At 39.0% G+C, this 14,658-nt stretch overlaps 2 protein-coding genes and 1 long non-coding RNA gene across 5 annotated transcripts in view; 2 read left to right on the forward strand and 1 right to left on the reverse strand.

Annotated features, from left to right (window-relative positions):
- Positions 1–14,658, forward strand: part of LOC146487857 (TNF receptor-associated factor 4-like) — a 178,926-nt gene that overhangs the window by 137,387 nt on the left and 26,881 nt on the right. The gene's annotated exons all lie outside the window — the stretch shown is intronic.
- The window catches only part of LOC146487861 (uncharacterized), a 108,013-nt gene that overhangs the window by 12,491 nt on the left and 80,864 nt on the right, over positions 1–14,658 (reverse strand). The window lies entirely within an intron of this gene.
- Positions 1–14,658, forward strand: part of LOC146487862 (TNF receptor-associated factor 4-like) — a 46,285-nt gene that overhangs the window by 7,635 nt on the left and 23,992 nt on the right. The window contains exons 6-7 of one of the 2 annotated variants that reach the window (XM_085128329.1): positions 7,529–7,606; positions 8,859–8,993. In XM_085128329.1, coding sequence (XP_084984455.1) covers positions 7,529–7,606; positions 8,859–8,993 — 213 coding nt within the window. Of the gene's footprint in view, positions 1–7,528; positions 7,607–8,858; positions 9,060–14,658 lie in introns of both variants that reach the window. The other variant, XM_085128320.1, reaches the window with a different exon arrangement.

A 14,658-nucleotide genomic window follows, 5' to 3' on the forward strand; every position in this document is an offset into this window, starting at 1 on the left:
ATTAAAAATTTTATAACACGCCTGACATCGAGAGGTTATCCCAAAAACCTGGTGAACAAAATCCTCCCCGAAGTTAACTTCGCAGAAAGAAAGAACGCTCTTACACAAAAACAGAAAGCGCACAAGGAAATTCTACCCTTCAACAATTTCAACCATCACAATTTCAACCATCACTGCCATGTTTGAAAAACCTTCTAATGGACAAATGGCATTTAATAAGTGAATAAATTATTATTATTATTATTATTATTATTATTTAATACAAAACCAGCCGCTACTAAGAGAGATATACAAGGAACCTCCCTTAATATCTTATAGAAAGGGAAATCGCTTAAAGACATGCTTGTTAAAGCAAAACTATAAAGGCTTTTATCAACACAATGGGCACACAGCGGCAGTCGCGCAGGTCTGTCAACCCCATTTACTTCTTTTACTACATGCTACTTTTAAAGCGTATCAGTTTGAAGGCCAGAATGGAACGTGGAAAACCTACCTTAACCTACAGCACTTGCTAGAACCCATGGGAGGTTTTTTCTTCTTAATTTGTAACTATAACATTAAGGATTACAAAATCTCCTCTAAGTTTTATTGTGAACTACTTTCTTGGTGGTCAGATTTTCGTAACTCGTTTGCCTCTCAGAGAAGCTGGCAAAATATTATTTGGAATAATAAAGAGATTAGCATTGACAAAAGACCACTGGTCGCGCACGATTTCCAAAATTAACTTTTTACAATGAGCTGGCCTTCGACATTCAATACCTTTCTCTTTAAAAATTAATATACCCCGTCCATCTACAGCCTCTCCATTATTTCAAATTTCATCTTTCATGTCAGAAAAAAAGAAATCAAAGGACTATTACTCATTACTTGTACGCAAATAAGCACCACCTCCTAATATCGTTCGTAAATTGTAGAATGACTTTAACTTCTCCTTTGATCAGCTGAGAGAAATCTTCACTCTGCTACATTCTGTTGTATTTGAATCATATCTAAAACGTTTTCAGTTCAAAGTGATCAACTCTATTTTATACACAAATTCTAAATTATATAAAATAGGTTTCAAAACGGATGATCTGTTCTCATTTTGCAAGGCAGAATCGGAAACCTTATACCACCTTTTAAATCAGTGTTCTTTTGTTGGACAGTTTTGGAATGAATTTCAAGATTACTGGCACCAACTCTCAAATCAGCAAATTCGTCTTACTCTTCAAGATGCATGTTTTATTTGGAATAATAACTAAACCATGCCCTTTACTTAACCTACTGAATTATTTTATTATAATTGGGAAACTGTTTCTATGGGAATGTAGAAGAAACCAGATTCGACCCAAAATCCAAGGATTTCAAAGTAAAATAGACATCAAATATGAAACCAAAAGAAAGATCAATAAGACAAACTTCTTGAAGAAAAAGTGGGTACTATCCCCAGTTTTTAACCCTTTCACTGCCAAATTTCTTGGACTCTCTGGACAATTATCTTGATGTAGATGGCCAAAACGGATTTAGTTGTCCTATATGAGGATCTCCTTTGAAATGTTCGCTGCTCTGCAATAACGAGGACTCAAGTTTTTTTGTGACGTCACCTGTTTGAACCGTTGTTGTTTTGCTCGCGAGCACAAACACATTCTAATCGGTAAGTTGTCGGTTTATAAGTGTACTTTTGGGCCATTTTCCACTGCAGAAGCTCCCAGGCTGGCATCATAAAGCTGGAATGGAGAGTAGAGGCAATCCTCTGAAAGAATCCTGAGGTGAGAGATGATTTCATAGCGACTGGGACGCCAAAAGTGTTCGTATCGAGTCATGGTGGCTCACGAGTGAAGTTGTCTCTCTGGCCTCTCTTAGGGGAGATTTGACTTGCAAAGAAAAAGATGTGTGCAATATTTTGCCAGTAGGACCGGGTGGCTCGACACTTAAACTACTGAATTAAGATGACGAGACCTCCATTTCGTCGTTGTATCGAAATTACCCAGAATGCAACTCGGACGGCAAAGAGGAAATCACGGGCTTTGAAAAGTGGCTCGAATCAAATGGCTGATGTTCGAACAGCTGTACGCGTGAGACGCAAAATTGGAGATAAATTCTTAGTCATGAGATTAAGTTGGGCAGCTAATCATTTCAAGCAAACGAAGGGAGATCGGAGCATCACATTTGTGCAATCTAGACTTATCCACAAAATGACCTCGATATTAGTGCCTGTCGGCTTTCCCAAGTACTCTAAAAATTCAGACCATAGCACCATATATTCAGGCAACATGATCTTGTTGGATCGTGTTCTTACTTTGACCCATTAAGGCCAAAGAAACCATACCCCCTCCTTTAATTCTCAGCCAGTCGTCCTCTCCCTTAGGGTCACTTTTGACTCGCTCCAGCCCTCTCGCGCTTCCTCGCTCAAGATGACAGCAACGAAGGATTATTCAGCGCTCCCGCTCCAAAAATACGCCTGCATTGCAGGCTACCGGTAGACCGCTGACCTTGCACTTACGTACGCCCTTGTCCACGGGATAGAAAAGCGATGTTTCGTCCAGCTAGACCCCAAAGACAATTAATTATATAATCAGTTCAAACTGAGATTACGGTTTTGGGTTATCACAATTTTATCTGCGTCTACACTCGCGCAGTTGTTTTGATTTTTGATAAAGTTTTTCAAATTTCAGTCCCAGGGGGGGTACTCAGGTATATTAGTGACGGGGAGGTGCGAATGAGGCCAAATTTTGAAACCCGAAAAAAAGTCCCGTCACGCTAAGGAAAACCCAAAAAAAGTCCAGCAGCCAAAAACGTAACCCAAAAAAGTCCAATTTTTTTAAGCATCAAAAACAATAAAAGTACAAAACACCAAGAGAATGCGAGATATTTCATGCGTCCGACTTTATTCATTCCTCGTGCATCTGTCACAAAACTTTAGGCAGACTGCAGTCATTTTTCAAAGTCGAGCGCAATATATGTTTGTTCAGGAAAACCAAAAACGGGAACATCTTGTCTCTTTTTATATCACAAAATAAGGCTTTAAATACTCAAACGAGAACGAACTATAGTTACTCATCTAAAACATCAAATTGTTTTCTGCTAATTAATAATAAAATGCTTGATGCACAAAAACTTGCATGTAAATTATCCACTTGCACCAGTCATTTGCAAGTTTAATTGCAGATAACTTGAATCACAGACAGACAGCCAGTGTTTTGGTTAACTAGAAGTGCTTACCATTCAGTGTCATTTTGGACAAATGAAGCTATGCAGTTTTATCTTCATGTAAAGTTGTACCATTTCAAAATTTTTATTTTGAAAGCACCGATAGTTACACTGAACAGCCCTGAAGAGCGGTGAAGACGACAAGAGCGACGCAGTTGGGAATTAGAATATATGAAGTCTATGAACGTGACCAGTTGACACAGCACGCAGACCACCTAGCACGTTGGATAATGGTGTAATGCGATCGGATATCTTCGACAATCAACAATATGTAACTGATACAAGATGATTGATCGTTAACAAATAAATCGCTATAACTTAACAAGAGTTGTCTTTGTCATGTCATTTTATTTGCATGATTTAAACTTGTTAGTGAAATCGTTTTGCGTAAAATCAAGAGTGGTAGGGCACGATTTTCATCAACCCCCAAAAAAGTCCTCGCCAAAATCTTAAGGGCAAAAAAAGTCCACCAGAAAATTTCAAACCCAAAAAAAGTCCCAAGCCGAGAATTTCAAACCCAAAAAAGGTTTTGGCACGTCCCCGTCACTAATATACCCGAGTACCCCCCCCCCCCCTGGGATTTCAGTCTAACGTAGCCTGCGAATACAGCCGCCTCTCATCGCTCCCGTCCCCGAGGGGCGTTTCGCGAGGCTATCATGAATGCTACTCAAGGAGAGTTAAAAGCAATGTGACTGTCTAGTTCATCTGGATAAGACCCAATTTTCAATTTATTGTTCACAAAAATTGTCTGTTGTATGATAGTTTTCATACGATAAAAGATAGTTCATCCATCAGTTATGGAATTTGAGCAGACAAAGTATGGTTTCTTTGGCCTTAATGGGTCAATGTAAGAACACGATCCAACAAGATCATGTTGCCTGAATATATGGTTCTATGGTCTGAATTTTTAGAGTACTTGGGAAAGCCGACAGGCACTAATATCGAGGTCATTTTGTGGATAAGTCTAGATTGCACAAATGTGATGCTCCGATCTCCCTTCGTTTGCTTGAAATGATTAGCTGCCCAACTTGGTGGGACCGGCGCAGAATCGGTTTTGGCAGCGCCGTCTGATGCCATAAGCATCTCGATGTCTTGAGCAAATAGATCTGATTAGATGGCTGTCATCGATTTCGAAGATATCAAGGGAAATTTTGCCCTGAAGTTTAGTCAGTTAGTTATGTCACTTTGTAGAACTGGCTTTACAGCCAAAGGAGCGTAGCTGTGCCGTCCAGGCTGTGAAACCCTGGCCCTCAGTTCTGACAAAAATTGCTCCCCCTACGTCCCTCCCTTATTCCTGCTGACAATGTACTGTGTTCGACTGTAGCAGGTGTGAGTCGTACTGCAGGAATTGGGGAAAATAGGGACGACAGTGGTGACGCAACCCCGTTTCCCTTCTCGCTCCTACCCTGCCGCCTCCCCACTAAGCTCCCCATTCTTTACGTCGGGAAACTGTAACAGTGACAAAGCACAGGGCCAAATAACTTAAAAAAAAATCACTAAAAATCATAAATGTGTGTGGATGTAATAACCCGTAATTCAGAATCAAATTGCAAGCGTTATTAAAGGTAATTCTTATTTAAGGTCAGGAGTTTTGCGCTACAGTAATTCGATACCTGCTCTGCCTACGAGAAGCTCCGCCTCAGCTTCAGTGTTCAGTCAGCAAACCCCGTGGCCCTTAGATAGTTTCGAATGTCTGTGCCACAATTTCTGATTGGAATACATTGGGTATTCGCTGGATTTCCAACACTTTGTCCACATTGTCCTCCAACAATCGAAGCATACTTTCACGATACCATTTCGGCTCAATTTGTTTGAACGTCGTGAAACCAGAATCGAGCATTTTAAAAGTTGGATTGCAGAGCAAAATAAACAAACTGAAGCTATCTGAATACCATATGGGTTAACTGCACGTTTAGAAAGTTCAGTGACAGAAAATACAGCTCACAAGTAAATCGCAGTTACAGTTTGTATCGAAGGGGCAGTGAAAAATTACCTTTGGCATGCGCCCGGAGGGTACCATTCGAGCAGAGGCCCTTTGATCTTCCTAGATAATAGTTGAAGGGCCTCTGCTCGCAGGGTACCCGGGGGTGAACCTTTATATAAAAATTGACGGGGGTGATCGTAGCTTTCGGGGGTTAAAATTCGTGGTTTGGTACCTGTCAAAGGTATGGCGGTACCTTTTAGCACGTTTCAGCAGGCCCGTAGCAGGGGGAGGGGCAGGGGGGGCTTGAGCCCCCCCAGAATTTTTGGAAGTTACAAAACAGTTTGCCAAAACATAAATAATTAAACCAAATTAATGTGCAGCAATCAGTCTTAAACTCTGACGCTGCAAATGCCTTTTCACAGCCCTTTAAAAATGTGCTTACTACCTTTCAGTTTTCTTCGCCAACAGTTTGTTTTTATAAACAACAACAACAAAGGTACTCCTACCTTGTGAATCAGAAATAAAAACCAAAATGGATCGACATCAACCAACCTAAAGCCCTAAAAGCTGTTGAAATAAACTACTTGTTTTCTAAGGCATCCGATTATTTATAGCAATACAAATGTCCTTAGACCTCCTTAGCGTATAACAATTTAGTGTTCGCGTGTTGTCGAAAGACACACAAATATGTCCTCTCAAGAGCCAGAGAAAAAATTCTCCCACAGTCGGATTCTTACTGCCCGGTTAAAGCCAAATTATAAAAGAGAAAGAAAAATTCGTCGTCGTTTGTTTACGTCCTCCTTCAAACGTGAAATTAGGAAACTTAACATGGTAGTCCAAGTAAAAGAAACGGCAAAAAGGATGTACCAAAAAGTGTGCAAGTGTGCAGGGTTTTTTTCTGTCTTTTTTTTATGTTCTCGTTGCATCTTAAACTCCCTAATCAGTCTGGTTTTTTGGGGGTGACGCGGGAGGGGGGGGGGGGGGGTAGTTTTGTTTAACCATTTTGCTGAGCCCCCTCAGTTGTTTTAGCCTTGCTACGGGCCTGTTCAGGGTATTGAGCGAAAACATACAAGAGAAAGTTATTATAAATATCAGTCAACTGTCACTTAGCGTATTCATTTTAGAATTGGTACCACTAAGTGGGAAAATTATACAGACCGCGGCTACAAAACAAATTCTGTTACCTTTTATAGTACTTTTCAAAATTTATGACGATCAACTCGTCAATTTGATATAGGAGTCCCCCTCCCCCTGGGGGCAAGTGGTCTGCGCAAACTGTAACGCAATCTCTGCAGTTAAACGTATTTTTAAATCGCGGCAAAATGCATATATCGTTCCTGATTGATGTGATGATTTCTACAATGTACAGAAAGCTCGCTAAAAAGGTATGAATTACGTAGCACTTGTAGCTATTGTTTCATTTGTTCTAAAGTAAGATTCAATGCAAAACATTCTGGTCCGAATTCAAAACGTTGACTACGTAAACTGACCTTTGTGACCTTTATACGCTTTTGAACTCGGGGTCTAATAAAACTGCTACAATCTTTTGTGCCTGCCCGAGATGATTAAAAATCATGGAAAGTAATATTATGAACGTGGGCCAAGACCTCTAGCAAGTACCAACAAACAATTGTTGTTTAAAACGTTTTCATGTTGTGTTTATCTGAGTTTTAGCATCGGAATGCCGTGACAGAAAAGCTCAAAATTCACTAAAGTACTACTTGTAATTCGCGGCCTCAAAAATTTCCTTCTGGGTTGCCCATAGTTTTGAAAGCAGATTTTATAAGAAGAAATGATGCTCTTTCACGTGGTGTAAATCCTTATCCTCAACGCCATGTACCAGTTGATGATTTTAGCCTCGCAAATTTGTCAATTTGGCATCACGAGAAATCGTTTAAAAAATTGTAAATATTGAAAAATCTCCTAAATATTTAATTTTCACTTCAGATGAGTAACATACCATTCATGATGTCCATAATTATGTACTTTATCAGACTGGATGTTTTTCGTTTGGAACAAAACTGGTTTGATTTTTAAAACAAGGTCTTCGCAACATGTGGTGTCAGACACCGAAAACCCGGTTCAGGAGCGGTGAATTCAAGATCATAGCCTCACATCAAAAATAATTATCGGATCGAAGTAAAACATGTATTTCTTGCAATAGTTTACCGTGGGCTATGTTGTGAATTATTTTGAGAATTTTGAATTTTTCACTATTGCACACCTCTGGTTGATATTTACAGGCATCCGCTCTTAAGTTGGTATTGTTAGTATTATAAGTAGAGTTTAGTATTCTAGAGGAAATCTACTGCACTCTTGTACCCCTCCGCAGGAATCTCTCCCCGTTACCCGTGCCGCTTTGTTCCATCTTTATATATTTTAGTCTTAAAATCGGTTTATGTAATTTTTTCACAGATTTTGTCTCATGTTGAGAAGGATTGTCCGCTGACTATTATTTCATGTCCATATGCTGAGATGGGTTGCACAACCAAGGTAATGGGCCATTTTCAAGAATGGCGCCTTTTTTGTACTTCTGAAGCACATGCACCAGAACAATCAGTTTTTGTGGTGTCCCGTTGACTAATTAGAGCTCTTGTTTTGGAACCTCACCGGGATTGCAAAACGTATCTTTAAAGCAATGAACGGGGAATCAGGGAACGGGGAATCTTTGGGGAAACTTAAAAAGCGGGAATCTCTAAAAGCGGGAATATGACAAAACCCATCACGGTTTTTTAGCAACTTTGTGTCCGGAAATTGGACGCTTGTTTCAGAGGTAATCAAAAATTTGATAATGCATTTTACCTCTGAAGCTAGGTATACGGTAACCGGAAATGTGTTAAATGAATAAAGCGGAAATCTTTTAAAGCCTCGCGTGAACAATGTTTAAAATGGAGAAACTTTAAAAGCGGTTGTTTCTTGGTTGTTTCGTGGTACACTGGATAAACTCCCCCAGAATAATGGTTTTCGGTCACTGCAGAAGATCCTCGCCGGAGCAAAAATCCGCTTTTAAAATTTCTCCATTTTAAAGATTATTCACTCCGGCTTTAAAAGATTTCCGCTTATTATTTTTTTATTATTGTAATTTATTTACAGGAATACACTTACAAATCTTACACTTACTACACTTAAACAGCATCTTGCTACTACTTACAGATACTACTATATGCAGGACAGACATTTTGACAACATAACTAAAAGAAAAAATAAACCCTAGAAAACAAAACAAAACAAAAAAAACATGGTTTGACCTTCGTTTCCTATACACTATGTACTGACCTGTTTCCTTTTCAATTGACGACTGTAATGATAGCGTAGTTCAAGGAAATGAGGCGTGACTTTACTGAGGTTGCGGATTGTTGTGCCGCATAAGCGTGTAGCATTGGAATCAATATGTTCTTCCCAACTCAATCGATCTGTACTTCGAGAACTTTACAATATCTAGCTTTATATATAGTTTGACCACCAATGGTTACTTTACTCTGGATAGCAAGATTATCAACTTTATAGTTTACCCAATCAGAACCGATATTCGCTCTCAGCTATATTTACGCTGAGTTCATTTGCTGAATTCAGTCGGCAATAAAAAAGTGGTTACCGTTATTTATTCAAATGGGTAACCTGTGAGGCGATGCATAACCTAGGAGAGTTAATTGCGTTTAAACGCATTTCTCCTCTTCCTGTGAGGAACAGTTTTCTTCAGTGCTAAGGTTATTAGAATATAAACTGTTTTAATTTATTCCTGTAGGTTCAACGAAAAGAGATTGAATCCCATCTTCAGTGTGCTACGAGACTTCATCTTGACTTGGCCTGTGTAAAACTTAGGTACACCCAAGAAGAGTTGAAAAAGGCACAAGATGTCATACGTAAACTTGACAAGAAGGTCAATACACTTGAAGATATATTCAGAATATTCAATGAAACAGTGTCCAGGTTGGATAAGGAACAGGTAAACCAATCCAAGTGCTACATATGAAACAACTTCTCCGTGTACTTTCCTTGAGAAATCCACTCCAACAAACTCTGCTCTATTTGCTCATTTAATAATTATATCTTTATTTACTTCTTTTTAGAGCGGTTTTCAATTAATTTCGACAGTCAAATGAAAACTGGTATAATTAAATGACTAATTAATTAATTAGTAACATTAGCAGCAATCCATGTTCTAGTGGCGGCGACAACGACAAGAACGTCAGAAAATAACAGCAGCAAAACAATGACCGTTGGTCCGAAATACATTATAGTACATCTTTAACGTCCTGCAAAAAAAATAAATAGATAAATTAAAAAAATGATAAGACCTTATTCAAGGTTTCATGAAGAACTTTGACGAACGCACGACAGTAAATTTTCCTTCTTCCGCTTTTAAAATTGAACCGAACTCTGACAAGTCCAGTTCTTGTAAAGCTTCGTAACATAATTAAAGAAAATTGGACAGGTCCCGATACTGTAAGATGTCGAATACACGCCCTGCGCTTAAATTGGTTGAAAGAACCTTTTCGATGAGCGGAGAATCTTAGTGTTGGGTTAAACTTTTGAGTTTGACTACAGAAACATCTTAAAACTGTCTAGGAAAACTGCCTGATAAGGATAACCGGGCTTGTTTTTAGGAGTTTAGTAGAATGTTTCGTCTAAGATTTCGGAGGGGCTTATATTCGGAATTTCACAGTAATCCACACGACATAGTTTAAGGTGGATGGCACCAGTTTCCAGCACTTATACTCTAACGGAACAATCTTTAGTACCACCCTTTGCCAGTTGATACAAAAATGATGGTTTCAAACAAATGCCTAATCATTGGTTTACAAGTTATAGTCGTTTTCTTGACATAATAGGGTACCATAACAGCGAAGTTAGTAGACGTGTAAAAGCAAGATTTAACGTCCTTAGTGAAAATATAGTTAGACGGCAAGGACTCGAACCTCAGTCTCCTGCATTCAAGGCAAACGTGATAACAGTTGCATTACAGGCGAACCTACAGTAGAAGCGAGAAATAGCAATACTAAATCTTATTACATCACTAAGATCACGGGGTGGCCCGCTCAACGGTTGATCCTAAGTGAGATTAGAGTCTCTGTGTTAAGTAACGGACCCCGCTTTCTTCCTGATGCAATAAAATTTGTTATTGATATTTCAACCGTTTCTACTGTAGGTTCTCCTGCAGCATATCACGTCTGACTTTAAGGCAGGAGACTGAGTCCGAGTCCTCGCCAGTGAACCACTTTGTTTACATCGTATGTTATACCTTGCTTTTACAAGTCTACTCACTTTGCTCCTTTCCTATAACATATCATTACAGTGATCTTACGTGATAATGTGGCTGATTCACTTTATACGAACATTCCTTGCTGCCTGCTTCACATTACCATAGCAACTGCTAAGAGTGTTTTAGCTTTACGTGGTTACAGCTCGGTGATTCCCGTATTATATTACAGGACTGTAATCAACATTTTCAGATACAACTTTTTGTAAAAGTTAAAAAAGTTTCGAGGGAGGTATTAAGAGCGACTCTCTATAGGGACCGAGTGAGATTGAAAAAATGTGGCACAAGGTTGGAAAAATGGACCCCTTGATATTTCGTCCAGAGATAACCTATGGTATGCTAAGAATCGTGATATAAGTTCTAGGTTCTAGAGTTTTTACATTTTTGAGAAAATTACGAAAAACCGTCGACAACCGGTGAAGCCGAAAAATCACAGGAATGAGGTCAAATTTCATGATCAGATAATCAAACTCGCGTGAAGGCGCATAGCAAATTATGGTTTTTCTTAGTTTATAATGTTAATCAGGAGGTATTGCTAAGCTGCTTTGATGATAGTTTAGACTTACAATTGGAATTCCGAATTTCTGGGGAGCAAGCGAAGAGAACCGAAATTTGTAGACTTTGAAAATCAAAAATTCCATACCATTTTCAAATATCTCAAAACATACTCGGTATTATGTAGAATTCTTTCAAAATTCAATTCTAGCAAGTAAAAGAGCTGTTTGTGAACGTGATATAATTGTTTTCTTGGCAAAGTTATTTGTGAGGCGAGCGGCCCCATGCAAGTTGACCCAATTTGACCTTTCGAAGAGATCTTGTTTAACCAGGAAATGTAAACAATTCTACTATCCTTAGCTCGCTTTCTGAGCAAACCATTGTAAAACCCTGCCATTTCCCATTAAAACTACCCAGTTAACCTGAGATAATACTTCGGTTACAGCTCACCTTCCAAATGGGTGTTTGAAGGCAAATAATTTTGATGTTCTTCGCTAATTTTCCCGTGTCTTGCTGCCGTGCTTAGCCACCGGCCTTTTCATCGCTACGGCATTTTCTAAGCGTCACCTTTCTCTGGGTTGTGTAATATTTTTGCAGGACCTGAATTCATGTCTTGCATATAAGGCATCCTCTGGTTATCTAATGAGTTTTGTATTGAATATTTCTAATGAAAAGAGGCAAGAATGTGAAGGAACTAATTGAACTGAAAAACAGAGGCAGATCGATGTCACGCAATCTTTACATCCAAGTGATCACGTGCCGCAAATACATCCGCGTGGATATTTTTGTCTCGCTCTTGCTTATTTCTTCATTTTCTTCCTTACTAGCATACAATGTTTTCCTTTTGATTTTCGTAACTTTTTTATTTGCAAGCACAAGCCTATTTCGAAGGAGAGTTCTTTGTATGCAATACTTTGAGTCGGTGTATATACACGCAACACATTTACTTTCCCCATTTATTTCTAGTGACTGTGCAACAAACTAGAAATCCTATCTAGTTTTAGCTCCAAAAGTCAAATGCCTGGGAAGGCCCATTGCTAATGATTTCCTAAAGCAGAAGAAAGGGAATAGTAATATATATCTGAAAAAGGGCTAGTTACTGGCCGCAAAGCGAGTTTTTGTAATTTGTATTAATTGTACTTACCAATTTGCCTATGGCAGGTGTACACGCTAATGGGTCCCCTTCGTGGCGCATCTAACTTTTTAGGAGTTATATGTTCAACAAGATACCTTTTGATGCAGAAGTAGACGCACGCTTTTATATGATTCTCCAAAAATATCCCTTTGGAAACTGAAAATAATTTGCTTTTGGGTTCGCACAAGACATGTTTCTTTTCGCACGAGCAAAGAGCACGTAAAACTGTTTTGAGAGTTGCCATCGAGAGAGATCTTTTTTTTAAGTTTAAAACCGATAATTACCGAACACAAATAGATCTGTGGCAAACGGTTTGTTCACCTCTACAAAAAAGATTCTAAATATAGAATTCTCACGGCGTTCGAGCTGTGATCTTCGATCGCTCGCCCGATAGCACGTTCGAGGCTCCTAACTTTTTTTAAATTCGGCAAACCTTACTAAGCGGACAAACTCCACTGGATTAAAATCTTTACAACTTTACAAAGATATGTACAGGAAAATGAGTTTAGGTCTTTTTAAGTGTATTGTATAACCTTGAGCGCTCACTTTGTCAAAAAAAAAATTTGAAATCAAACATTATTTACAATTCGGCATTCCGAGTAATTAGGACGCATGTGTTTACTTCTGCCGAAATTGAGTCTTTGCTCTGCGTCATCGGTTGAAAAATTGGAAGATGGAGAGAAATTGCTCGTTTCAGCGGCTAGTTGGTAGCCAAAGCGGTCAAAAGCAAATGACTCAATTTCGGCAGAAGTAAACACATGCGTCCTAATTACTGTTGCCGAATCGTAAATAATGTTTGATTTCAAAGGAATTTTTTTTTTGACAAAGTGAGCGCTCAAGGTTATACAATGCACTTTAAAAGACCTAAACTCATTTTCCTGCACATATCTTTGTAAGTTGAAAAGATTTTAATCTAGTGGAGTTTGTCCGCGTAATACGGTTTGCCCAATTTAAGAAAAAGTTAGGAGCCTCGCACGTGCTACGTAGCTTTGCTTATCGGGCGAACGATCAATAAGTGAGAATTCTATATTTAGAACCTTTTTAATAGAGGTAAACAAACCGTTTGCCACAGATCTCTCTCGATGGCAACTCTCAAAACAGTTTTACGTGCTCTTTACTCGTGCAAAAAGAAACATGTCTTGTACTGTGCGAACCCAAAAGCAAATCATTTTCAGTTTCCAAAGGGATAGTTTTCGAGAATCATATAAAAACGTGCGTCTACTTCTGCATCAAAAGGCACATTTACAGGGCTGTCAACTTCAAACGTCTTCAAATATGGAGAATATGACTTCCCCGGACAGCAATAACAAAGAGCCTTACAGAGGCGTCCCATCCAGGCCAAAGTCACGGGTTCAGTGAGCAGTGGGGGGGGGGGGGGGGGGAGGGGGGGAGGACATTAAACACTAACAGAAACAACGCTAAACATTTTACATATTCTTGTCAGCAAATTCGAGTCTACGACAAATAGAAAACTTCGTCAATTATCCGGGAGATTACAGACATAAATCTGGAGACCAGAAGATACGGCTCAAAATCTGGAGATTACAGACATAAATCTGGAGATCGGGAGATAAGGTTCAAAATCTGGAGACTCCCGGATTATCCCGGAGAGTTGACAGCCCTGCCTTTTTGAAATAAATGTGATGCGGTATATTTCCAGCCTGGTGAATGAACGAGAATGATGAATTATTCTAGAAAGTGACACAGGCATACTCGGAAATAAGAAATCCGAGTGCTCCTATCAGGAGTCGAACCTAAGACCTTCCGATTAGTAGTTCGGATGCTGCACCACTGAGCTACAGGAGACTCGTGGGAGCTAAGGCCATTAAACTAGGTTCACGGGAAAAACATCCTGCATACTGCTAGGATTTGAATGTCGAACGTGTCGTATATGAAATAAATGTGATGGTATATTTCCAATACAAAATATTAACGGCAGACTGATCCCAACGACGGAGGTGACGAGCTTGATAGAACAAACGACAAAAGCTAGAATAACTGAAATATATTTGTTTTTTAAAAAAACAAATTTTTGCCCGATATTTCGGTTTGCAATACAAACCTTCCTCGTATTCATTGGTATATTTCCAGCCTGGTGAATGAATGAGAATGATAAATTATTCTAGAAAGTGACACAGGCATACTAGGAAAAAAGAAATCCGAGGAGCACTCGGATTTCTTTTTTGCGAGTGTGCCTGTGTCACTTTCTAGAACAATTCATCATTCTCAAAACGTATCTTGTCGAACATAATCCTAAAAAGTTAGATACGCCACGAAGGGGACCTATTTGCGTATTCACCTGCCATGGGCAAATCGGTAAATACAATTAATGCAAATTACAAAAACTCGCTTTGCGGCCAGTAACTAGCCCTTTTTCAGATATATATTACTATTCCCTTTCTTCTGCTTTAGGAAATCATTAGCAATGGACCTTCCCAGGCATTTGACTTTTAGAGCTAAAACTAGATAGGATTTCTAGTTTGTTGCACAGTCACTAGAAATAAATGGGAAAAGTAAGGCGTGTTGCGTGTATATACACCGACTCAAAGTATTGCATACAAAGAACTCTCCTTCGAAATAGGCTTGTGCTTACAAATAAAAAAGTTACAAAAAATCAAAAGGAAAACATTGTATGCTAGTAAGGAAGAAAATGAA

Source organism: Pavona decussata, unplaced genomic scaffold (assembly GCF_977016875.1).
Source record: "Pavona decussata unplaced genomic scaffold, jaPavDecu1.1 SCAFFOLD_13, whole genome shotgun sequence".
Lineage (NCBI taxonomy): Eukaryota > Metazoa > Cnidaria > Anthozoa > Scleractinia > Agariciidae > Pavona > Pavona decussata.